Source organism: Galendromus occidentalis, unplaced genomic scaffold, assembly GCF_000255335.2.
Source record: "Galendromus occidentalis unplaced genomic scaffold, Mocc_1.1 scf7180000076319, whole genome shotgun sequence".
NCBI classification, from domain to species: domain Eukaryota; kingdom Metazoa; phylum Arthropoda; class Arachnida; order Mesostigmata; family Phytoseiidae; genus Galendromus; species Galendromus occidentalis.
In genome coordinates this window covers 339,298-364,947 of record NW_003804308.1, presented here as the reverse complement: position 1 = coordinate 364,947, position 25,650 = coordinate 339,298, and the positions used below count along the sequence as shown (strand labels likewise).

At 51.6% G+C, this 25,650-nt stretch overlaps 2 protein-coding genes across 2 annotated transcripts; both read left to right on the top strand.

Annotated features, from left to right (window-relative positions):
- Positions 1-1,352: 1,352 nt before the first annotated feature.
- On the top strand, positions 1,353-6,383 carry LOC100900757 (O-acyltransferase like protein). Its single transcript, XM_003738766.2, has 18 exons — positions 1,353-1,445; positions 1,536-1,671; positions 1,894-1,976; positions 2,056-2,123; positions 2,388-2,505; positions 3,314-3,425; positions 3,522-3,636; positions 3,768-3,844; positions 3,939-4,197; positions 4,384-4,560; positions 4,639-4,714; positions 4,814-4,893; positions 4,991-5,113; positions 5,196-5,316; positions 5,469-5,658; positions 5,763-5,905; positions 6,065-6,182; positions 6,277-6,383. Exons 1-18 carry the CDS (start codon positions 1,353-1,355, stop codon positions 6,381-6,383), a joined length of 2,196 nt encoding a protein of 731 aa, XP_003738814.2.
- A 2,360-nt stretch (positions 6,384-8,743) lies between these two features.
- On the top strand, positions 8,744-23,739 carry LOC100900616 (diuretic hormone receptor-like). The gene is made up of 10 exons (XM_029113107.1): positions 8,744-8,910; positions 12,373-12,387; positions 16,939-17,084; positions 18,159-18,238; positions 18,616-18,734; positions 19,296-19,449; positions 20,615-20,771; positions 21,518-21,728; positions 21,929-22,067; positions 23,443-23,739. The coding sequence occupies exons 1-10, from the start codon at positions 8,744-8,746 to the stop codon at positions 23,737-23,739; spliced, it is 1,485 nt and encodes a 494-aa protein (XP_028968940.1).
- The last annotated feature ends 1,911 nt before the right edge of the window (positions 23,740-25,650 follow it).

Below are 25,650 nucleotides of genomic sequence, written 5' to 3'. Positions count from 1 at the left end.
CGTCGATCAGATGACGAGTCCACCCCGTCAATTCGACCGTGTTCCCGCGTGTACGCGAGTATGTGGGCTAAGCTGGAGCTTCCAGCGGTTCCTACCCGAGGTTCTGGAATTGCGGGTTTCGGCCGATTTCCTCGGATTCGGAAGTGACCGGATCCCTACCCGCGGTCCCGAGGGGGCAAGACAAATGAATCCCTGCGTCTAAACCACCATTGATATGCTCCAAAATGACTGAGAATCCAGGCCGAGATGTTTTTGATAGCTGAATGTCTCTCTCATGCACGGTAACAAGGGAAGTACCAGAACTGACCCTCGCGATTTGGACGAGATAGCGCGGAATTTGTAGGTCGACCCGGGTCTTGGAAACCCCCCCCCAGTACATCTCGCTAGGTAGGCCCTCCGGACCGGATAATCATGCTACATGTATTCGGGTTTCAGATTATTCGGAATCGCGAGGGGGCAGTTCTGGTCACTTCTCCTGTAGCCTCTCGACAGATGAGCGAGCTTGCTCTCGCTGCTGGCCGACGTGGACCGTACCGCGAATACGGAGACTGAACTCAGCAAATATGCCTTTCGGATGGAATAAAATTATTTCGGCTGAGTACGTAGACCACGAAGAATGTGTAGTCTCGAAATTCTCGATCAGTTTCGCCAGGTTCCAGTCCCAAATGAGAGGAGGAAAAATTCAGTTCTCTCCGGTTTTTTCCCGCGGTACCGACTCCACGGTTCTCGAAACTGACGGGTATTTGGGTGCCCTCTGTGAGCATTCTGCGGATGCCCCGGATCCATCGGAATCTCGAGCGAGAGGGATTTCCCTCCGGAAAGAATTATGCGGCAGCGACAGGGGGCTCCGAAGGCCTATTGCCAGGACTAACAAAATTATTCGACTCGGGAATCGTCAAAGATCAGAGCAGCTTCCGCTCTCCAAGTCAGATGGGATGAGTATGGTTCCAATCTGATAATCGAGCCGTTTTCCGTACGGGAGGAGCAGGGCTTATGCGAATTCTCCAGAGAAAATGGTCCCAGAGAACCACGGTCTGCAATCGAGAGTGAGTCGCCCACTGATTCCGCAGCGCTGCTCTTATCTCAACAACATGGACACGATCTTGACCTCAATCGAGCTCACAGAATATCTCTTTGCGTAATCCGCACCGCCCCTTAACAACATCCGCTCCGGAACGAGTCACCTTGAGAAACGTTCAAGTCTGCTCCATTTCAATATCAGCTGGTCAGATGAACACACAGCCGCTGGATCAATATGGAAACTGGCCAGCTAAGCCTCAACTGAAATTGGATTGGCCTCCAGCGGAACTTCTCACAGACTTCCGTTCGAAGTGACGAAATAAGGTGATGCGATGAAGGAATTCGGACTGGCGTTTTTGCTTGCGTCGTTCCTATCCTCACGGACATGTCACGCATTCGATCCTATGAGATTCAATCCCTTGAAGGTGAGAGAATTTTCCCCTCGAACTCCTGATAGCTTCATGGGGGATGGCAGAATAAAACGCGCGCAGGCAGAAGAAATTTTCGCTCCGTAGGTTATGCACGACGTGGAGGAAGTGGTTGAGGGTTTCGCCAAGTACCTCTGGGTGACGGGCCTATCGAAACCGTGCAGTACAGCGATACAGTACTCCATCAGGAGATTCTTCAAACTGGAACCGTGGTCCGTAGCATGTGAGTGTCTCGACCTCGAGAGGAGCAGATCCGTACGACATGAACTCCGAGGGAGTTTCACTAGCGGGAGAAGAGCTGAGTGCTCCCGACGTTTCCTCCCTCGTGTCTTTAAAAATCTTCAGTTCTCAGGGCAAGCCCCTGCGCGCAATGTCGTTTATCAGATTCTGGCACATCGTGCCCTTTAGGGTCAGCACATTTGGACTGAAGCATTTCCCCCCATAGTGTTCGATTCTCTCGGGAAAATACCGCCGGGCCTCATGATGGGAACTTTCAACTCTATGGGTCATTACGATGAATGTCTCCAGGTGAGCAGCGCAACCTTCCTCCTAGGAGGAAGTCGCAACCCCATCCCGCAGCCTCCGACCTAACTGACGTATTTTGAAGGTCTACACCGAGCTGGATAACGAAACCACACCATTCAAGATGCAGAGTTTCGATCATATCGCGGGAAGGTATTTCCTCTGCTAAATTGATAAGCATCTTGGAAAATTGGCATAACTTACGATCCATTCGACGCGGGGCTCTCTATCCGAGAATTTATTCAACCTGCTCCAACGAATTTTCTGAGAGACTTGCTCATGCTCGGCGCAGTCCCGATGTTCATTAATGAGGCGCAAACGAGATATTCAACGCGGGCGGCTACCTGTGCGCGTTTCGAATGATGATGATCACGAGCAAAAAAATCAATTGACTCTCGGATGTTTCTCCCCGGACAGATATTGCTCCGTGAAGATAGTATTCGACGGGGAATACTGGCTGAGAAGGTTCTCAAACACGAGCTCGTCGATGACCAATACGACGCGGGCACTCATACGCTACATGCTCAAGGAAGATGTAAGTCGAGTCCACCTCGTTCACGACACCTTACCTAAAGAAGAACGTCAGGCACGACACGACGAGAAAAGCGTGAATTAGGTCTCCTCAACAACATTTCATGGAGGAGGGCGGAGCGCTCAATGCGGACTTGTGTGTCATCTTGGTCTCAGTTTTCGTGCCGAATGGGGAATGGGGAGACATCGTCTTAGGAGTCGATCAAGTGAGAGCCAAATCCGACCCTAAACGCAAGACGCGTTGCATGCGATGGAGATTTGCGCGGAGCAGTTTCGGATTTAAGCTGAGTGATACGACGATGATCGATCCTTCCGATTCTCGGCCCACACGCCCCCGGTTACAATCGACGGCTCACTGTCAGAGCGGCATAGTCAGTTACTACAGGTATACGTCATCGGCGGCGTACGTGGCCCCCGTCGCGGCGGCTTCGAATGCAATGGCGTTCCGCCCCCGCCTGATCGGCAACGCTCTCTCCAGGAAACCGCCGTTCTACAGAAGCCTCAAATGTATAACAAGACATCCAGAGCTCTCGGGTGGTGTGTCGCGGACGACGGAAGTTTACTGCATCCAAACAATCACACTCGAGTCACGTTCTCGCTCAATTTCCTGAGGGCGACTTGTGAATTCCTCGCCCGGGGGGAGGAGGAAAAAACCCAAACTTCATTTGACAGACAGCCAGGGAAGCTCCGACCAGTCTCGGAAGGCTTTCTTGGGTTACAGGAGTCGAAATGACATTTAGGACTCGCGAGCCGCGATAGGCAGCTCGGCCTAGCTGTAATCGAATTGCATTGATTCGCTCGAATTCTTTCAGATGTATCTCCTGTACGAGATGAACCGCATGGTCGATGAGCTTCCTGGCTTCCTGGGACTGTGCGTTCCTTCGCAATGCACAACGAATGACATGAGCCGCTTCTTTGGTTTCGGTTAGGAACGGCTGACAGCCAAGAAGAAAAATGTATTTGCGGCAACCGGCGATTCCCGCCGAGATATGATCCATGACTCTCTTTATTCCTTACCAGCTACGCCGATGCTCCGAGCGTTCGCAAAAGTCAACTTGACCTTCGAAGTGGGTTCCTGCAAAACTCTGCAAGACATCGAGAAAGCTGAAATGCCCATTCTAGGGAAAGTTCTTGTGTAAGTGCCCAAAACACGAAGTCCGATTTGGGCTCGAGCGATTCGGAAGGAGCGGCTCCCAACAACACGAAGGTGGTCGTAGCGCTATTCCTCTCCTAGAGCCGAACTCAGAGCTCTCGTTCCCTTCATAGCACGGTAACTTTTCTCCTGGTGGTCGTGTGTGTCTTATCGACCCTGATCCAACCCGCGAGGTCCAAGGACAGCTCAGGTAATGCTCGCCAACGCAAAACGGAAAAATAATTACAGCTCTGGTGTAATTTTCGAGAATATTGCCCGGGAACGCCTATTCCTGTCTGTTGCAGCTTTGGGCAGCTTCCTTAGATGCTTCTCCGTACGTGCCAACGCGCGCAGTCTCGTTCAAGTTGATGAAGATCCCCTGCGGAGAGCTCTCCATGGGCTACGTGGCATCAGTGTTCTTTGGTTTATTACCGGCAACTTCCTTTATCTTCATTCGATGCTGCTCACCCAGAATATGCTTCTTCTCAAAGACAAAATCAAAGATGTGTGGATAAGTTTCGTGCTAAACTACTCGCTCTCTGAGGACACCATAATTTTCGTAATGTGAGTTGGAGTCGTTGCGATCACCCGCAACCAAGACCTCAGATTTTCGCTCGACCTATCTCTTCCACGAGTTTCCTCAATCGAATCATGGTCCGAGCCCTCGGAAAAATCATGACGAAATTAGGTGCTCGACGTGTTCGAATCGGCTCCAGGTTGATGGCACTAACGGGAATTCACGCGTTTCAGAGCCGTATTCGTAAGTTTGGCATTCCAGCGTCGAGGCCCCGATCTGAGGTCCATGCTCACTTCCGTTTCCTACATGATGATGCGTGTCTGGCCGTTAGGTCTCTTCTGGATGACCTTCGTTGTCCAGGTTCTTCCCTATGTGGGCCACGGACCGACGTGGTCACTTGAAATGAAGAGGTAATTTCGTCCAGGGAAGGCTGTTGATCGTCCGAGAGTCCACCACTCAGACGTCGATGGCAATTGCCGTCTTTTCAGGTTCACGAGAAATTGTAGTGAGAGCTGGTGGCGCAACGTTCTGCTAATCAACAATTTCTGGCCGAGAAAGTCGCAGGTGAGATAACCTACCATCAGTGTTGCGACAGCGTCAAAGCTCCGTAGAAGGGATCGATGGTACACTTTGCAGAAAATCACAGGGGATGAAATCTTCCAGTGCGTGGAGCAACTTTGGTTCCTGGCGTTTATTGTGCAATGCTCTCTCGCAGGCCTAGGTTTGCTGACGATTCTGTACAGGTGCGTTCCCGCGCAATTCTCTGCGTATCAAACGAATGAAATTGACTCCGTGCGTTCGGTTACGCCCTCTTCGGCTGAGAGACTGATTCCCCTGCAGCAAACGTCGGTTGGGAAAGATGCTCTTCCTCGACACAATCGTCGCGACCGCTCTGGTCACGGGAGTGCTGACGCTAGTTCACGAATCCGGCCCAACTCTCCTCCTGAGAGAATACCGAGCTGGGTTAGCATCCATTTCGTGGGATATCGTCATCCGGGATAACGTGCGAGTTGCGCTCGATAATGATCTCGACCTCATGTTTCAGAGCTCGCCATGTTTACTTCGACGAAATATACACAAAGATCTACACCCGAGGTGGAGTTTTCCTCATGGGTTTGTGGGCGGGAACTCAATTCTCTGAGATACAGAATTTCCAGCTTTCGAAGGTGATCAAGAGCGGAGGGGGAACGGTGTCGTCTCAGTAGGCTCGAAACCGTCGGGCTATCCTCTTCACCTTTTACGAAAGACACGATGTCCGACACTCACGTTCGGATTACAATAATTCTGAAGGCCTCAACAGTTCCGTAATTGTCCCCAGTTCAAAAACATTCTCGGATGGTTCTTATCGCTCTCAGTCATCGCGGCCATGGTCCACTCGACCTACTTCTGGAACCAGGGTCAACATTTACCCGGCCCCATCGTTAGCGCGATTTTCGCATCAACGCATCGACTTCTTTGGATACTCCCGCTGATTTTCATCATCATTTCTTGTGCCACCGGAAAAGCCGGTGAGTCGAGACGAGACTCGCTCGGTGGTTCCCGATCCATTGGCGATTGACGTAGCTTGGGGCCGGCGACGAAAAATCCAGTTCTAGCAGTTTTACGTTTCCAGACGTCGCTGCATGGATTCTGTCCTGGCGCATTTGGCAATTCAGCTCCAGGCTCGTCTACTGCATCCTCCTTAGCCACGCTTACGTGATAATATTCTCAAACGCTGTTGCCAGATCGCCCTTCTTCTTCTCGTATGATTACTTGGTAAGCTTTGTTCATTCGAGCATGACCTTCAACGACGACACCGACGTCACTGTCTCTAGCGTATCAGCCAAGGGACTCCTCTCCAAGAGCCCCCATCTGTTGAGTTTGTGGATTCTTGCGTGGGAGCGACAGAAAGCCCAATGATCGTATAATTTTCAGAGTTACCTGGCGCTACACCACATCGTGCTGACGATGGCGGTGTCGTTCGTGCTTTCTCTGTTCGTCGAGAGACCCGTTGTGGCTTTGCTCAAGTTTGGAAAGACCTCCCGAGAACGAGGTGAATTGGGTAGACGTTCACGAAAACTCAGCATCAATTTTCCTACTTGTATTTTCGTAGCGATCCATTTCACATTATGCCGGGGATGTTGCAGACAACCTTGTCATAATTGACATGAAGCCCGCCTTGGACCCGATCCTGATTATCAACAAGAAGAATGCGACAGCAAAAGGGATCAAGAATTCGTTTGAGCTCAAATGAAACTTCTCGTGCGTTCTCGCGCCGATCTCCCGCTTACCGGGGCGCGAAGAGTGGAACTCGGATACAGAGGCTCCCTTCTACAAGTCCTCCGTTTTTCCCGCTTGTCCCGAAAAGACTCGCACCAGCCGCTTCAAGCGGAGGCTGACACGGGTTCTCGGAGCTTCCTCAGACCGCATGTGGGAAGACAGAAGATACAGAGTTTAAACAAGTTGCGAGGACGCCCCGTGAATAGTTTTCTTTTTTTCCGCCGCCATGTGGGCATACGCTTTATTCCGCGCTCCCTGTCATGATAGGACATGCTCCGTTGATTCCGACAGTTTGAAGAGCAGCCACGCCTCGGAACGCGCTCTCGCTAAGCCTTCGACAAGTCTCACGAGAACGTTGTGTCCCGAACGCGAATGAAGCTCGGGAAACAAAGGATAGAATTCCCGTGTCTAGCTCTCGGAGGCGGGATTCCCAAGGGTAGGTCGTCGCCGCTCGGCGTTGGTCACTCCCACTCGGACTTTTCGAAAGACTCCGCTATTGTTTCGGCGCCGGCGGGGCAAAGCGAAAATTCGGGGACTTCTTCCAGCGCATGAAAGGACTTGGCATTTATTGGAAAATCTCTCCGCTCCTACCTTCCACATGGTTATTTCCTTTGAGAAATCATGACACGATATTCGCTTCTCCTGAAACTCTGCTCGGGAACGGAGACTTGTGGCCGGACGGAGAGCAGAAAAATTCAGGCTAGAGGCGGCACCACCGTGTGAGAAATCAGAGTGCGAAGTTTTGGGGAGAGTGGAGGCGTCACAGTCTCTCGTGTTGTCTCCGGCCGAGAGGAATCGACTATTGGGAGGTAAGACCCGAGATGTCTATCGGCGCGGTGATCGCTCGATCAGGTAATATTCCGACTCGCTGGAGCATCTTGTTTGCATTGTGACCTCCCTGGAACTGTGGTTCCCGAGCAGACCCTGCGCGTGAGGTCTTGTCGCTGTGATACTTCGACAGACAAATCGCGGCGGTTGCTCAATTCATGCATTCAGATGCTCCGAGGGGCCCGCATTGGACTCCCGATGGCTCGAGCCCCGCGTGAGAGCCTCCGGCAGACTAGAAGAGCTTGAAAAAAAAAGTGCCTTTATTAAAGAAGTCTCTAAATGAAAACTCTCGGGAGACTAGAGTGGGATTCGACTGTGGAATCTCAGCTTGGGAAAATTCGAGGAATGGTCGAGTTTCCTTCCAGTGATTATACGACTCAAGGCGAGCTCGATGACTTCCGTAGCATACGCGACAAGTCGGTTGAGACCCCATCGCAGGGGGATGCCCTACGGGAACGTCTTCGCTAGCTCGATCGAATCTCCTGTGAGCTCGACGTTGAACTGGATTCCTACGTCATAAACCGTGAGATCTCAGAGCATTCTACCAGGCGAGGGGTAGCACCCATTGCCGATAATGTGGACCATGATTCAGACATTTGTGAAGACAGGTATGCTCCGAAGGCAACCGCTCCCCGTGGAGGCCATCGGAAAAGGTCAGGGAGAGATTCTATGACGTAATCCGGCTCTTAATGACCGGCTATTTAGTAAGTCACGCTCTCTGTTCCTCTCGGGATTCAAAGGGAAGACTATTTGAAGGATGTGGGTAGGCTTAGGAGGTGAAGTGGGGAATAGGTCCCGTCCAGCTCACACTTGCTGATCATCAGTCAAGTCCGTGCAAGAGTTCCGAAGGACATCAGAGACCCAGAGAACTCAGACACATCGTTCATGAACTCCTAAGCGAGAATGCGATACTTGGCTTAGGACTTAAATTTATCCATCAAGTCTCATTCTACGAAAGCTCCGGATGACTGCTAAAGGACTCAATCACGATGAACGACTTAATGAACGGTTAGAGCGGCAAAGACTGCGGATGATGCGAGAATCTGATGGAAGGGTTATATTCCGGTGTACGAATCAGAAGAGACTTCCCCATCACGGTCTCTGGGCTTAGCAAGCGATTTCTCCCCGAGCCGTCGAGGGCGCTCCTGTTGTCATTTGGGAAGAGTTCCCTCTCCACGAACTAAGGAACATTCCTGAGGTCGAGTGAGAGCCACCCGCCAACTTACGAGAAACTTTCCGCCGGCTTTCGACCTTTGAGCCTGGGAAAAAGCGTGATTTGACGGCACCGTGACTACCATCAGTTCGAATCCTCGATGCCGAGATGCACCTCTCCGTGCGAAAAATACTGCTTTGAAAGAGCGTGTCCACCATCCGCCGGACACTCGGCGACTTCTCCGAACTTTGACGTAGTATAGTTCAAGGACTTGACTGCAGGAGGCGGGTGCAAGTTTTGTGTACTACAGAGTGCTAGCGGATCTTGTTGAAGTGTGAATCATATCAGAAGACATGGACAACTCCACAGTGCCGTCGGAGGCGGGACCTCTGGTGTCGAAAGCCTCGTCGAATGCGACGCGAGCCTCGGCGAGTCTCGCAACACATGCCCGCCTCATATTGGACGAATTGTTCATTCCCTTGAATGAGGACCAATGTCATCGGCATATCCAGATGGACCCGTTCAAAGGTAGGTGGAGGCCCAACGATCAGATGAATGGATTTCCCTCTCGACTTGTTCCGAATACCGTGGTATCGCCGTTCCTTCACCGCACCGGTAGTCCGACCACGTCTCGCTTCGGCACTCGAAATCTTCATCGATTGCAATAGGACGGGGTTCCCATCATCTCCGGTCTGTTCTGAATCCCTGCTTAGCCGGGACAGAGGTCCGAGGCTTGATAATCGACTTGAGCGTCGGGAGTCTCTCGTGAAAGTTTACTCATAACACGCTCTGATCGCTCACTCGAAGCCGTGAATCGTCAACTGTGGACTGCGTTCTCTCCGGAAGAGGGGAATTAGGCGACGTCTCACCGTGACCACGGATATCGGCGGGGAGAAAATATCTCGTATGTGCATCAGAGAAACATGTGCTCCGAGATTACCCGGAACTCTGGGAAACCATCAATTCTCTCAGCGGTATCAGGTCGTCAGACTCTAAGGCGGCTCGGTCTCGAAAATTAGCGGTGTGATGTGAGCGGTTTTTGCATTCAATTACGAGCGGAACGTTTTTTCTTCTGATGGTTCGGTGTTGACCATGCTCCCGTACTGCCGTCCGACGTCATCGGAGGCGTGTGCGTGTCCGACCCCGTTATTCCACGAAACCAGCTGAATGCGGCTCCGAGACAGCTTTTGCGAAACATATCTTGCCGTTCTGGGAGCAGGCTCGTCTCAGGCGAGGCAACGTTCGGAGTCAGGATTCCGATACATTCGGAAGCGGGGGCGAGTGTCGATCATGGATACTGCATTGCGTGAACGATATCTTTTTACGCGATCTGAAGCCAGAGAACCCGAGGAACGTGACCCTAGGAGGTTGCGGAAGGTTCCAGCGTTGGTGTAGATGGTTGACCTCTCCTGATACTGGATGAGTCACGCTCTCTATCCCCTTGGCGGCTTGAGCGAGGCGGATTCGGCGCGCGGAGAATCATTTCAATGGGAATGTCAGGGAGCAAAGGCCTCGGACAGTCGAACGTGAGCAGCCGAGGCTCGTCAATGTCATCAGGCATCATCCGCGATAGAGACGGGAAAAGCGGCAGTTCAACAATAGAATTCACACGCCGGGGGAGGGGGCTGTGGCGGTCTCGAGGAGGTCAAAAACCCGAGCTCGAAAATCGAGCGAGACCGCCCACACTATTAGCATTCTTGGATAAAAAGTTCGCGGCCCGCAAATATATCTCGCCGGTAAACATGACGTGCAGAGAATATAAATAGCGATTTATGGTCGCACCCTGTCAGAAACTTTTAAATAAACCGAGGATGCAAGCGAGCTCGGAAGGAATCCATCGACGTGACCCGATAACGTATGAACAACATACCTACTCTTCATCTTTCCCCTTGAGCCGAAGCGCATCAGATCTATCGGCAGTGGTAATTAGATGCCGACAGCTGTGGGCGGAGGTTGAGCAAGAGCAGGTGCTGAGCGAGTACATCTGCTTACGCTTCACGGCGACGGGGATGGCTCTGAACCCGGTCGGAGAAGCGCACGACTTCTGTCCTGGCTCAGAACTACGTAGAGCACCGATGACTCCGGTGTTGCTCGATTAGGTCCCGTTGCAAAGGTACTCGAGCCCGCGGCTCGAATTGCCCGACGCTGTCTGATCCCAGGACAATGCGTTGCTCTCGGGATGAACACCATTGGCGATCCTGAGAAATCATTTCTGCCCAAGCTTGGGTGGGTCCAGATCCTTTCAGACCCGGACTCCTCTTCGCGGAATTCTATAGAGGAATTATAGCTATTGTGGCCTGTTGGGACTGTTCGCCGTTCTGTCATTGTAAACAGGTGCCCCGCATTGAGGAAGTCCGAGTTCCCTCAAACTCGAGCGGCCGTCTTCGACTTCGCAGAAACGTCAGTTGTATCCAACAAGGCAGAGAGCAAGAAGGGAGCCTCATCTCAACAACTAACGTCCGGCAAGTCCTGTGGTTGCTTGCGAGAAAGCAGTCAACCATATCGAGCAAAGCTCCCCCGATGGCCAACATACGAGCAGGGGAACGGCGGCAGCGACAAGCAACATTCAGGCAATCCGACCGCAGAGCAATAAACAACTGAATGTGTTATTACGGCCGCGAGTCCCTTCGTGAAAGTAGATGGCTTGCGGCGACTACGCACTTCCGCAGGACAGTGTTCCTCCGAGGAGCCCAAGCCCGAACGGCAAGTTCACGCCACATTCCGAATTCGAGCGATATTCGAATCTCTTTCACGTACCGTGAGGTCTATCCGGGGAACTTCGGCAAGCATGAACCAGCGATCGTCCTGGAGGTAGAAGAGCTGGAATATATATCTACCGGCGCTGCTCGAAATAAATCGCCGCAGAATTCAAATCGCTTCGGCCACCGATATGAACAATGGCGAAGAAACCATGTAGAGGCGCGAGGTCGTGGGCTATCGAGGGAGGATCGCCCAGATGGAGTTGAAAAGACATCGGAGAAAATCGCAGGGATTGCTCTTCCCTCGACGCTTCCGGACCCAAGATCGGATCAATCGATGGATTTTCGCTGTAAACTCGAAAAAAATCTCTGAGCGCGGTATAACTCAATCAAGTCGATGATACGTACTGCCGTCGATGATGTCGACGAAAACCGGGCTCGCGATGTCGCGGCCGTCGTCGTCGTGCTCTCTTAGTTGGGAGGCACCTGCGGGCGATGGCTGATGGGTAGGGGAGAGGATAGTTTAAAAAATGGAACGACGGGTAGAGGAGTTGTCAAACAATGGCTGTATAATTAATATCCGTGCCCCGCGCCGTTTTTTCTCGAAGTGCGGCGTCAGAGTGCGGTCGACGACATCGGCAGCGGGACTGATGTCTAGCATACCATGTACGAGCGACATGAACGACGAGCGCTCTATCAGAACCAGAAGACAGAAAGATATGAATCAATTTGGGGTATGCGAGAAAAATGTTCTCGCGCTCGTGAAGTACCGCTTACAGTGTTCCTGTTTCTGACGATCAGGCGGAAGATCGCGGGTCGTATTTACACATGCTATTTCCCTTCTATAGGTAAATTCATGTGACGCCACTCGGGAGGGGAAGGGAACTCTAAAGGAATTCTGAGCAGAAAACCCAGTCAGTATTCCGGAGAATTTCTCGCCGGTCACGCTGACACGTTTCTGAGGAGGTCCGGGCAAAATAGAAAGGAAGAGACGGGAGTTCAGAAATGCGGGAACGCGAATGCATCGAGTGAACTGCTTTCTCGCGGTAACCAGATATCGTGGGGAATGACTAAAAATGGAAAATGACAGGAAAAGTCTCGTCTCTGAGGCTAACTGACTCGGCCCCGCTGAGCACAATCCTGGTTACCACGGCGCAATGGCAACATTCGCGAATCAACACCATTCGATAAAGAATCGAGCTTTGCTTACACTTCCCTTGAAGTTCTTTGCGTTCGGTTCTCTGCGCCCAACCGGAGGGTCTTGCAGGATTAGCCATCGGGAGCAGGACTGACGTCGAGTTTTTTGATCACCTAGTGATGAAAGCTCTCGCGAGATTTCTTTCAGCTATCGACTCATGGAGAGCAGCTCATTCCGGAATATCGCATCGGAAAGCTCCCAAGCTCCTGCAGCGCGTCGTCGGCGAGGGTGCTAGAGCTCCGAAAACGTTGCGAGACTTCATTAAGTGTGAGGAGGGCGAAACAAGGGAACGGATGAAGTTTATTCGGGCTCAAGGCGGTCTCGTCGCGTCGCCTCCATTCTATATTTTTCTTTGGCGCCACAGAATAGAGTGGAGTCCTCAAACTCGAGGGAACTTGTGGAAACATTCTGGATTCTTTGCGAAACGTTCACTTCTCAACGGTTACTTGAGGCAGACCAGAACATACGGAGGAGACCCAGCAGGTACTAAGAGCAAAGAAAGTGCGAAAATATGGAGACACGCGGGGCGCGTTCCTTCTGCGACCGCGGATGCGTCAACACGAGAAAACGAATTTCGCGACCCGATAAAGTGTCCGCGCGGAACCTTCCTGAAGCACGATGGAAACGTGTTCACTTTGAAATTCAAAGGATGCAGGCCGTCTGAATTGACTGCAGCGTGCGAGGGCGGAGGGAATTCTCCCCGTTCGCTTGTACATATGAATTCGTTTGTTGTTCAATGTGCTGTCCGCGGCCTCCGAAAGAATACCACGAGGGCAATTGGCCGAGCTGCGATTTGCAACGGAGGCGGACGAACATTTTCCCGGCCAACGGTCGGACGCACTGCCATTTGTCACTGCGACTTCCACGACTAGGCCCCACTTCGGAGCACTTCACTGCTTTGTTGAGCTCCACTTTTCAGTTTCCGCGCATATGGGGTTTCCTCCTCTCCGAATGATAGGCAAGCCTGCTAGCTCATCAGTGTTTCCTTGAGTGCTACGAGTCATTCCACTCCGGACTCTCGTGTTTTTTTTTGTCGAGGAAGGAATCCAACTGTCGATCATGCATTCGAGGGGAGGACCTCCAGACGTCAGAGTCCATCTCATAGCAAGATTCGTAGATCATGAGCTTCGTTGGGTGTCCCTCCATGTTCTGCTGAGCAGTGCCTGAGAGAAGCGAGAAACCTGTTGATGCGCATCACTTTCTCTTCGAAACATGGGACTGTTCGCGAGCTCTCTTCCTCAGACACAGTCAGCTCCACCCTTGTGAGGAGTTCCGAGCTCTTCCTTTCTGCGGACACTGCAGGCTTTCTCGCTTGGGGTTCAGATTCCAAAACTGGCTGCCCTTCCTTCAGTATCGAGGAAAGGGATTTCTAATGGAGGGCGAAGCCAGATTGTCAACATTCGTGAGACGGCGCGCCGTCTCCGACAAAGAGCGGAGACAAATACGGCGCGGATCCCCGACGAGAGACCTCACCGGATATTAGCGAGGGTCTCTTCTTATGTCCAAGTGTCACTCGTTGGCGACCGTCGCTCCTGATTCCCAGCTCCACAGCCAATGACAGGCAAAACCGAAGACTCGTATAGATAGAGATTTGTGTGATATTGCTTCTCAGGCCTCGTTATAATCCTGAAAAAAAACGGGTGCTTTCCTCCTGGCATACGTAATGGAAACCGTCAGTCGTTGCCTGCTCTCAGCTGGCATCTGTTGCTTTGCGATCCCAAGCTCTTCGAGCGACCCTCGAGCGATTCGCTCGTCTGTCCGCAAGCGGCGGAGAACGCACACATGTCGAGCTCCGAGCCGACTCCCGGTGTTTTCCAAGTCGTTAAATGCATTCGGAACGTATGCGCGATGGACGCGGAGCATCGATCTCGATACGAGCAGCCGTTCTGAGGACAGCACTCCGAAGTCGCTCCGTGTTGGCCGTGTTCCACTCTATTTCTTTTTCTTTGTCTGAGAGCGCTCCTCACTCTGAATATTCAATCCGCTGATGCTCGAGGGAAGCATCCACTATCAGCGAAAATCTTGCTTGTTTCCTCGAAAAGTAGCGCGGGTCTGAATGCCGATGTCAAAATGCGAGCGAGCGAGTCCGGGATTCACAATCCGCTCGCCGACTGGCGGACTCCTGCCTCTCTCCTCCAATGTTTCTCGGAGCTCTTTCCACGACCGAGTAGAAATCCCTCCGCCTTGGGTAGCATCCAAGTTTCTACTCGCTTGAAAAATGACAAATGGATTATCTCTATTTGTGGAGTCCCCCCCCCTCCTCCCCCGGAAAGTAATCTTCGGGTCCTCGGCCGAAACCAAGTACATAACGAAATATTTCAGCGAAACGTTCGGAGCGTGTCCAGGACCGCTTTCACTCAGCCGGGCCTCGTTCAATCTCGGCGTTTCCGTAGACGACGATAGAGAACTGTGCTCGCGGAGCCGGACTGAACTTCGTGAGCGGCGCTAAAAACCAGCTCCGCACCCGGGAGCCTAAATCGGAGCCGCGACCGGAGTCCCCTTCGGACAGCAGCGCGAGGGAAGCCGCTTCGGTCACGAGGTGCGCAGAAAACGGCGCAGCTACTGTCGGACCTAGAAGCGGTTGAGAGGTCGGACCCTGGGATTGACGCTCTGCGTCAATCTATTGGGGTGTCTCATGTCGGCCACGCTTCCGGAACCGGACTCCGATTGAGAGAGGCAGCTGCTAGCCTTCTCATTCAAAAGTTTTCGGTTGGCATTCTCTACGGCGGTGAACAAGTGCTCTTAATACGTTTCTCGCTTCCGGCAGGACTGTCAAGATCCTTCTGCTATTCGATACGCGCTCCGACGATACCATCATCAAGGGAGACGAACGGAAATGGGGCGTCCGTAGTCTATGATTGAAAAGCTGCTGACACTGGACACAACTAATTCCGTATTTCCTCCCCGTCTCACCCTCCCGCATAGCACGGGGACAGGCAATCACGGAGCCGAACGGAATGCAAAACCTTGCCGAAGACCGGTAGAGAGTCACTAATCTGTGCGTGCACGGTACCAACTCCTCACGCGAGGAGCTGGCTGGAGTCGCGGGGTCCTAAGGGAGGTGTCTTCCAGGACCCTTGGCCGGAGGATGAACCGTCTTTTGATCGTCCGACGGCGGTAATTCTGCAGACACGAGTGTCGCGGATATCATTATCATATCCCATTATCCTCCTTCGATACGACACTCCCAAAGAACGGAAATCGTTAATAGTGTTGTCCTCACGCACAACGATTCTCTCAGCGTGGCGAGTCCGGTCCAACTCCTCTCCTGTCGGATGTGACGTGAGCCACTCTAAGCTCCATTTCCAACCTGACGGAGGCCAGGGTCTCGGGAATTCGAGGTTTCCGTGCGGAAAATAAACAAGGGACTACCAAGGTCCGGAGCAAACAGGGTGTCTCCGTTCGAGTTCTCCATCATAAGTATGTGTGCATAGGGAACGATATCATCCCGAATGCAAATATGTCTGATGCAATCACGCTTCTTCTCACCACAGTCTCTCTGATAGGCGTGAACGAATCGACCAAACAAAGATAAACCAAACATCGACCGGATAAAGAGCTCGATGTCTTCATCGACGGGGATGGGCGGAGTCTCTCTAAGCTTTCGAGTAAATACTGGCCGTAAACGACAAACTAAGGCATGCGGTGACCTTTCGAAGGCCCATCCGACACATCAAAGATTGATCCTCTCCTGGAATCGCCACGCTCATTTTAATATGAGCATTCAGGGAATGAATTTATCATAGGCATTCAGGGAGCCCAAACAGAAGCTCGCGTATCTCGTTCTCATCTCTGGGATCCTCACCTTCTCAAGGAGGAGAAGCAAGAGGAGCAAGAAACTAAAACTCGAGTCGAGAAGTTCCTCGTCCGTGGGAGAACTTCGGCCCGCCGCTTTCGTATCTCGACTCCCTCGAGCCGGGTTGCAAGTTGTTGCGGAGAGACTAGCTGCCTTACTTGAGGAGTTCCGAGTTCTTGTCCGAGGAAAACAGAGGAACCCAGCTGTTGAGCGATGCCGTCCAACGAACCGATCCGGAAGTTTTGACGTAGTTCATTGAATCATGCTCCGGGATACGCAGAGCTCGCGATATCCGGAGATTCGGAGCGGATGCGACCGACGGACAGCGCATCGTGATTAAGGCGGACGACCTCATTCATCTTGGACCCGGAAGGGGCTCCAAGTACGGCTATTGAAAAACACCCGTCCATGAGCGCTGGGAGTTCCGTGGAATGCATCCTTGCTCTCCATCGCAGCTCTCAACTCTCAACTGTGAGGAGTAGCGCGAGTCCAGCTCCATGGGGCCTGACCCGAGTCGGCACATTGAGGAACAAACTGACATGAGACTTCCTTATCGAAGCGGGAGCTTCGCAATGTCCGCAAGTGATTTGAAAGAGAATTTCCATGAGTGGCGATGTGTGCAACTCATGAGGCCTGTTGGGCGGTTGCGAGAAATCATTCTCTCTCGAGGGGAGTTCCGGCCTCCTCATGGAGACCCGGTCTCCAAAGCGCCGTAGTCGTAACGACCGGGCAGAACTCCGTCAAATGATGAGAGGAAATCTGAGGGAGCTCAGAGAGTCGCACCGTCTTAATCGCAGAGATTTCACTGGAATGGGGTCTCACACTAATGATGTCATTCACGATTCCAGGGAGGAGGACGCACTGCCCCGTCACGTGGGATGGAGTTTTTTGCTGGAATTCGATACCGTCGAGTTCGGTCGCTGCCCGGTCATGTAGGAGTCTTTTCGAAAATGAAGTAGGTTACAGGCCGCCGGAAACACACGTGGACAATTTATGGCAAGGTTGGTTGCCGCTGCATTCCATACCCTTCTCTAGACCGGGCTATTACTCTGGCACCTAAAAATCCCCTGCTAGGATTGGCTTCCTCCTCCGGGACACGGCTTCTGAAATGTAAAATGATGCTGTTATCTCGTTCCTCTGAACAGCATATAGCCGAGAGTAGTTCCGATACTAGGGGGGAATCCGAAGGAAAAACTCTTCCTCTCTGGCTGTGCGTTTCTATTTCGACTTTCCCGCATTTTTTCTTAAGGAAGAGCAAAGAATTCGATCGGTGGCCTCCTTCCTCGAGTTCTCGGGCGGGAACCCCTCATCACGACATCTCTCACCAATGGCGAGCTACTACTCAAATAATCCAACCGTTGCTTCTTCACCGGACGGTGGAAGCTCTCCTATTTCGAGCCCGAGTGCAATCGTTCGAAAATCCCTGCGCCGGAATTAGTGAATGGCAATTGAATTTATCTTGATATAGACGAATCGCGTCGAGCTCGGTTCAAAGAATGATATTAGGCTGTGACCGATTTTGACTCTGTGGTCATTCGATTAGACTTCGCTTCGAGCTTTCGAGCGCTGAGGAATCGCAATCGGTTCGGGCTTGCTATCTGGAAGCCACGAAGCCTCTGTCCCGAGTGTAAAAAGGCAGACCACTTTCCACGCTGTCCGATGAGCATCATTGGAAGTAGCTTAGAAGGAAAGCTTTCTCAACGAGCAAGGATGAGATATTCCTTTTCCTTTACACTCCCTCAAGCCCGTTGTGAGACCTGGGGCCTGGAGGATTTTGAAGCTCTTCGAGGTTAAATTCGCATCTATTGAGAACATAGTGGAATCCCGTTGTGAGCGTTCTCATCACACAAGCTCCGACTCAGTTAGCCAACGCCATATACTCGATCATTATCTACCCTCATGGAACGCGGCCTCTTGGAATTCTCAGGGGTCTTCGAGCATTAATTTTCGGCCATTCTCATAAGAATCGAGGGACGTCGGAGGACGAGGTGTTTTTAGGCGTCTGTTTTCTCCCGAGCGCCCTGGGGACCTCGGATAATCCGAACCGTCGTGTAAGCAAGTGATACCCGTTGCAGATCGCTATGCGATTCGCGTATGTGCACCGAACGGACAATGGGACTCGCAGACGAACTATAACGCATGTTTGGAGCAGATCGTAAGTATCCGAATTCCTTACTAATGTGGGACCCGGAATGCGCGACCGACAACACGCGAAACGATCGGAAGCATCAAGCGGCTTTATCGAATTACTGTCATACCACACGGCTCAGATACTGTATAATTTTCCGTCGTATGATCGATGATGTCTCACGAAGGGCATACCAATATTGGACTTGAGGTGATAACCGCGAAATCTTTCCTTGTTCGAGCGCCTACTTCCTAATCAGAGGCGCTGACCCCGCCAAGAATTTCCGCTCTCCGTAGGTGCGAGCGAAAGCACCACCCTCTGATTGAGCTTGACTCCGCCGCTGACGCTCTCAGATCTGTCTCGACCCAGCGCCGCTGGAACCTCATGTTGTTATTCCATTCCAGCCCAATCAAGAAGCATCATACAGTGTTGTACCGCTGGCGGTAACGTATCTCATCTTGATTTTCTCGTTCATCTCGTTAATCTTCCTCCTGGCATCCGCGTTCATCTTCATCTACTTCAGGTCTGTGTTTATAGATTTTCTTCTCGGCGGTGGAGCTCGACGAGCCTTGAAGGTCGAGCGGGGGCTGGGAGTAGGCTTCCAATATTCCTTCCTGTCTCAAAATAATTTAGAGTGTGCCCCCTCGGAATCAATGAGCTACTACTTCATCATCGCGTTCATTGGAGAAAATAGCGGGAACACTTACGATGTAGATCGATTCCGTTGGGAGCCACTACATGAGTTGCCGACGGCGGACTGCTCTTTGAGGCTTCCGCGGCGAAGTTTGCAATTGATCGAGTCGGGACTACTTGTCACCGATAGTATGGAATCGTGTACATCAGACAGGCTCAACGGATCTGCGTCACTCGTTCACGGTGCAACCTTTATTCGGGCCTCATTGATGGAAAGACCCAGAGTCCGAGGATACTCCCCCTCATTTGAAACTCCTCTGCGTCCTCCCGCGACACGAGGGCCAAGAATTCAAGAAAAAAACCTTAAGCGAACATTCATAAGTGCAAGTTGCGAGAAGCTTCCACGGAATCGTCGGAAGAACCGAACAAAAGCTCTCAATCTTTTTTGCAGAACATTGAAATGCAGCCGGACGAAAGTTCATGTGAACTTGGTGACGTCCCTGATCATTCACTCGGTGATGCTGATTGCCATTTCGGGACCTCTGATCTTCGACCAAACGTGGGGTCAAGATGACACCGAGCACAAGCACTTCATCAAGAAGAATGTGAGCCTTTCTCTTGTCGCTCTAATCGGAAGAAACCGAGAACTAGCTCATACAGAATGATGCTTGCACTTAATGATGGGAGCCAGGTGGGGGGCGAAGCCAGGAAGGGATCGGTCCTTGAGCTCAGCCGCTCTCAAATCGAGGACTCTATCGTCAAAGAAGCTGTGCTCCGACAGAACCCCAATGGCCTGCCACCTAGCGATCCCCCTGCTCGTGATACAAAGTTGTGAACGGGAAGCGACTGTCTCGCCGATATGATGCCCTGACAGCTTGGAAGACTCCCTCGTGTCCTCGCTACTCCCATTGAGCTGTCAGAACCTTGCTCTGTCAGGAGTTTCGAGCCGCTAGGAATCGTTTGTTGAAATTATCGATGCTTGCGGTAACTCTCCGACCGCGGCTCGTACGAAATGCCATTCGAGAAGATCGCAGACGCTCGCGCGCGTTTTTCTCCTTGTCCCCCCGAGACGATAAATCCTGCCGAGATCTCTCCCCAATGATTTGGGTATGACCACAGAACGATTGACGTAGACCTCGGAGCCCATATCGTTCCCGACGGTTCCGCAGATTCCCTCGCGAGAACCGACCCTAATCATGGAGATACGCCCACGAAGTCTCTGAGTGAGTCACGTCGGCGATCACAGAGAACCGACACGTCGCGTCAGCGCACGGAGGGTCAAGGCAGGTCACTCATGGAGATCGAGAGGGTTCGACGTTTGGAAATCTAGCATTCGGCAAGGCGGGTTGAAGCTCCCTTCCCGAATCCGAATCGAACATTTCTGAGGAATCACTTTGCGGTCAGTGGTCCCCCGTCGGAAGGCCTCTGAACAAAGACTCCCACAATCGAGCTCGCTTGTACATTCGGCCCGTCAAATATTTGGGAACTTTGTGATCGTTGACGTACGCTGCTGGTGAGACTCTGACGGACGGCTTGCGTCGAAAGTTTTTGTTGCTGCCGAAGCTCCGTCGGTTTTCGGAGCCAAAGCTCATTGTGATCGAGTAGTATACGCTCCCAGAGCATGGAAACCGCATCGTCGCGACGTCAGACCCGGACAAACTCGATTAGCCCTAAGACTGCGACAATCAGTCGGAACCCTATTCTTTGTCGATTGCTTAGGGGAAGTTTCTGGTCGGATCGTGTTGAACAATCAAACTTGATTCTCCACAGCCCATCCTATGCAAAGCGATACTGTGTCTTCAAATGTATTCTTCAATGTCGTCCATAAACTGGATGTTCGTCGAGGGCCTCCTCCTTCACTCAAAAATCACAACGTCAATTTTTAGGAAGAGCGCTCCCTTCAAACTTTACTACAGCCTTGGCTGGGGTGAGTACCGAATGGCCTTCGAGACGTAGCATCGAAATGAAATTATATATCGCCGAAAAATACTGGTGCGCAGCACGCGTTTCGGTCCCGAGGACTCTCACCGTGTGGAGCTGGAAATTCGGGCTTCTCGCCATCGCTTAGTCGCAGAGAAGTTCGCGAGATAGCAAGGAAGACCTCTTAAGAGAATTATCGCTCATCGTAGATGCTCCGCATTTTCCACTCGCCGGGTTCGGAATCGTCCGCGCGTACTCGGGAGCCGCGGAAAACTCGCGGGTACCTAATGATCGTTTCTTGCCAATCGAATATCCAATAAATTCCGACTTTCCCTGAATGAGGACAATGGTCAAATGCTCGTGAGATATTGAGGGTTCAGTCACAGCAAGATTCGACTATGCTCACTCATTCGAGAACTAAGCGTTTCGACGGTGGAGTGCGAGTGTCGTTGGGGCTCTAGCATCAAGTTCCGCGAGACAATGTCTCCGAGTTCGGAGGTGCGGAAGCAATGGAAAACCCCCGCTTAGACCTCCCGTGGTCTCCGACCCTGCACCCGACCCCTACGGAGAGCTCCAGCTACAGCGCAGTCGGCCGATTGCCCCTTCCATCAGAGCGCGAGATTTCGACGACCTGATGAAGGCATACATAGTAGATTTCGCTGACGACGATAGTCGAGAGGTCGGACCTGAGCCCGGTTGTATATTGCAGTCAGTACTTCAAAGAACATATATGACCAATGAAATTGTCTGCAGGTCTGCCACTGCTTTTCATAATCCCGTGGGCGGCTGAAATGGAAGCAACAAATCCTCCGGGGAGTTGTTGGGAAGGTTACGTGCAATCCGACTGGACGTGGCTCCTTATTGCACCTCGGCTTACAGCTGTGCTCGTCAACTTCTGTTTCCTGGTTAACATAGTACGCATTCTCGTATCGCGAGTGAAGTCCGCGGAGAATACGCAATTCAGGTATGAGCCTCTCATGAAAACTTTTCTCCTCCGCGACCCTCCGCGGGAACATTCTCAGAGCTTGTCGAGGGGAATCTCGGACTTGAGAAATGAGAACGAGACCTTGAAATCTCCACAAGCCACATCGTTTGTGAACGGCTTCTTTGTGCCGTCGGCGATAGTCTACAAATAGCATTGACTTTCTGCACTCTCTCTTTCAGAAAAGGTATGAAGGCAACATTGTTATTGTTCCCATTGCTGGGGATCACCCACCTATTCTTCTGTTTCAACCCTCAAGACTCGGACAGGAAATTGAAAGACGTGTATATGATAACGAACGCTATCCTCATGTCTTCCCAGGTGAGCTTCCCCTCAAAAATATTCCTGCTTTTATCAAAGCCTCTCACTTACATCGGTCAGATGTCCGACAGGCACTTGAAAAAGTACAGAGATCACGACTGATAAATTACCTTGCCGAGGGGTTATGGCCGATTCTGCGGAGAGGCTCTCGAGGCCGTTGGCGGACGCTTGGAGGGGAATACGGGAAGGCTCCAGGGAAGTCTAGACGAGGATCCTGGTAGTTCTGGGACCCAGCCAAATCTGCTATGTTTATTCAAAAGAAGACTCTAGTGCTGAACAAAAGAGCTTTTCCGCGCAGAATCTTCCGCGGGCATGTAACCATTAATCACGGTCATGTACGGCTTTGTCAACAAGGGACCTCAACGAATCCCGAGAATTTCTCGCGGCTACTGCTGGATAAGCGGATCGTCGTATCGCCCTCGACACATCGGAGCTCTCGTTTGGTCCCGAAGTTTTTCGAAAGATGTCGGGAGACAAACATGGAGAAGAATGGAAGAGTTTCTCCCAAACTAGGCAGCCCTTTACTTCGAAAATAGAAGGGGAACTTTGGGGTTGAGAGTGGAGGGAGTTAGCTACGATGAGTGCGTTCCGCGAGAAGGCTTCGATTACCTCCTCCAAACCTCTGAGGGAGAGGCTCTCTCAACAAAGGATGTGCTATGGATGAGGATTATATCGCGCGGTACGACGAGCCGTTAAAGTCGATGGTTTTGAAGCCACTCCCCGAATTCGTCGTGATCATGCGTGTTTTCGCGCGATATTCCACCTCAAATCATAGAGGATTTCCTTCGTGGAATCCTTGTATGAGAATCTGTAAGCTCTTCATGACGGAGATGAGCTCACTAAGGTCATCCAGTTCGAGGGCACGATCTATTCATCTTCTCATGAATGCCTGCTGTCGATATGATGAGGCAGGGTGACGAGCCGGGTAGAGAGCGAAGACATCTAGAATAGATTCTCCAACTGGAGAGGCGGAAGGGGAAATGAGACATATCCTCCATCCTCGGAGGAGCTTCGTTCGCTCTTCAGTCAGACAGCACGGATGTCTGATCGAGAGGGACTACGAAAGCCTTCTCCTCAAGGCGGGTTCCCCCTTCGCGAATTGCTTCCCTGACTGCGGTCGTGGCAGGACTCGCCACTTGATGATTCGGGGAACGGGGGTGGCCTGTGTGGCGAGTCGTTGGATAGCCCAGGAAAGCGGAAATCCTAATTTGGGTCACGAGTCTTAAGATCAGCTTAAATCTCGGGATGTCACACCGAGTATTATTAAAATGCTTGGAACGGAACTGAATGCCCCGAATAATTCTCGAGCCCTAAACTGTGAAGCTTGCGAAACTCGTACACGGGACTTTCATCACGCTTCTTCATCGCATTTCAGGGGATATTCGTCTCAACCATATATTGCTTCATGAACTCCGATGTGCAGACCTCGCTTCGCAATGCTTACTTGAGAGCAACAATCAGAAGAAATCCGAATCGCCGCAGAAAAACCCATTGTGAGAGTTCGATGCTTTTCGGTAGTCAAATTGGAGCCGCGGAGGACCGGAAGGCGACGAGTTTCAACCGAGTCAAAGAAGGCGGGCATCTAAAAATCTCCATGAAAGGTCGCGGTCCTGAGGTACTCCGTATGGCCAGCCCGACTAGAGTCGTGGTGATGTCAGACAGCCCGCAGTAAACGCTCAAGGGATTAGTTTTGTCAACAAGGCTCTCTCCTTTACGAATGTGGCATTTCATTAAATGTCTAGGCAGGCTGACATATCAACAGCTCTAGGTATCTCCAACAAATTCAATTCGTTTCGACGAATAAGTAATTTTTCGAAGTCCGACAGGGTTCGGGTAATCTCCGCTTCCGGAGCTCTTTGACTCTCGAATGGGATAAAACTAAATCGGCTCAGGATACGAGTTTTTAGTGTACAGGGCAATCTGGTCGAGCGGAGACTCGGGCCCGGCGCTCAATCTAATTTCACTCAGCATGCCAAAAATCTGAGAAGTCGAAAATTCGGTTCGTTAAGAATTCGCTGGTCGTATACAGGAGCTCAGAGATTTTCCGAGGCAGGAATCCCACCGGTGCGACTCCTGCGAAGCGACAAGGCATCGAAATGTTATAGGTATACGAGATCGTTGATACCGCACCAAGCGTCCTGTACATGAACACTGTATCACAAATATTCTCATTACCTATATCGACGCAGCTATGACGGATGACCTTTTCGACCCATCTTGTGAGACTTCGAGCGTATCACTGAATGTTGAATGTGGATATGTCTGTCGGAAACGAGCCGATCCAGGGTCTCTCAGTGAGGCTAGCGGGGCGAACGGCATTGACTACGAGCGTTGGAGAATGTGAGATGAAGGAAAGTCGCAATCGATGCAGCCGACTCAACGGATAGTTTGCATGGGATTGTCTCGCGTCAACATATCGAATGGCCGACTGACTCAGAGGAGAATGCAAAGCGCGCTCTGCGGAGCCGACTTTGAAATGTTGTGAATCACTGGGTTTGAATATTTTAGCGGATATCGTGGATTACAAGAAACTTGATACGCTCGGAGTATTTCTTGCTCTGATCAACTTTGGTGTGAGAGAGCGGATGGAAATAAAATGTATTCAATACTTTTCTCTCATACTACCGTCTTCGCGACTTCTTCTCGTCCGAGAGCTCTCCGGCTCATTCGCTCTAGCTGGTCGACTCTACCGCGGTGATGGGAATCGATATATTAGATTAGACGTTGTCAGTTGTCACCTATACATATTTGAGGTTCCCTTCGCAAAGGGTCAGCGGAATTTCGCCGTGACATTTTATACATTTTTCGTATGCCTCGGCTCCGTCGAGCATAACGCCGGTCACCGCGGCTGGTTGTTGACACTCGTTCAAGCGATTTGGAGGGAAACATGCTTGATCGATCCTTTACGGTTGGACTGCAGCCCATCTATTCCTCCTGTTGGTCTACAATTCTATATGCGGGATTCGGGAGGGCGAGCCGCTTGTGATTTGCAGATGTTCGTGCTCGTCATACTCGAGACTTGAGGCTCGAGACTTCCTGTTGGTGAACGTTGCACTGAGCCCGAGGATTAGATGCTCCATCTCCACGGAAGTTTGTCGCAGGACCTCGCCGACTCGCCGCTGAGGGAATAATTAATAACTCGTCCCCGAGTCTCTGGCTTGACCGGGAATCCCCTCACAGGAATTGTCCATATCTGATATTCTCAACGCTGATCGATGCTATTCCTCTCGCGGCGCGGGGAATGCCCTGATCCGGGTCCGAAGACGAAGACGGCATCAATCTCTTCTGGAAAATCCCGCAAATCATTCTGGAAGAGAGGGATCTCCCCGCTCCGACGCCCCGGAGGAGTCTCGAGTTCCGGAGGAGAACTTTGACACCTCGCAGAGCTCCCCCGTCGAAGCTGACTTTCGATCGACGAGTTCTCAATTATCCAATCAATGTATCTCATTCTTGATAGGGGAGAAACATTGGAAAGGGCTCTCCACTCTGCCATGATCCTTTGACATCGGGATCCATCCATGACTCATAACTTCGATTGTTTGCAGGAGTGTCAGGATCGCTCTCCGCTTCTTCGCAGAATCCA

Coding starts and splice junctions, on each gene's coding strand:
- LOC100900616 (XM_029113107.1), top strand. CDS start 8,744: ATGGACAACTCCACAGTGCCGTCGGAGGCGGGACCTCTGGTGTCGAAA. Junction 18,239..18,615: donor ACGCATGTTTGGAGCAGATC/GTAAGTATCCGA, acceptor ATTCCATTCCAG/CCCAATCAAGAAGCATCATA. Junction 18,735..19,295: donor TTCATCTTCATCTACTTCAG/GTCTGTGTTTAT, acceptor TCTTTTTTGCAG/AACATTGAAATGCAGCCGGA.
- LOC100900757 (XM_003738766.2), top strand. CDS start 1,353: ATGAAGGAATTCGGACTGGCGTTTTTGCTTGCGTCGTTCCTATCCTCA. Junction 3,637..3,767: donor ATTCTAGGGAAAGTTCTTGT/GTAAGTGCCCAA, acceptor TTCCCTTCATAG/CACGGTAACTTTTCTCCTGG. Junction 5,114..5,195: donor CTGAGAGAATACCGAGCTGG/GTTAGCATCCAT, acceptor CTCATGTTTCAG/AGCTCGCCATGTTTACTTCG.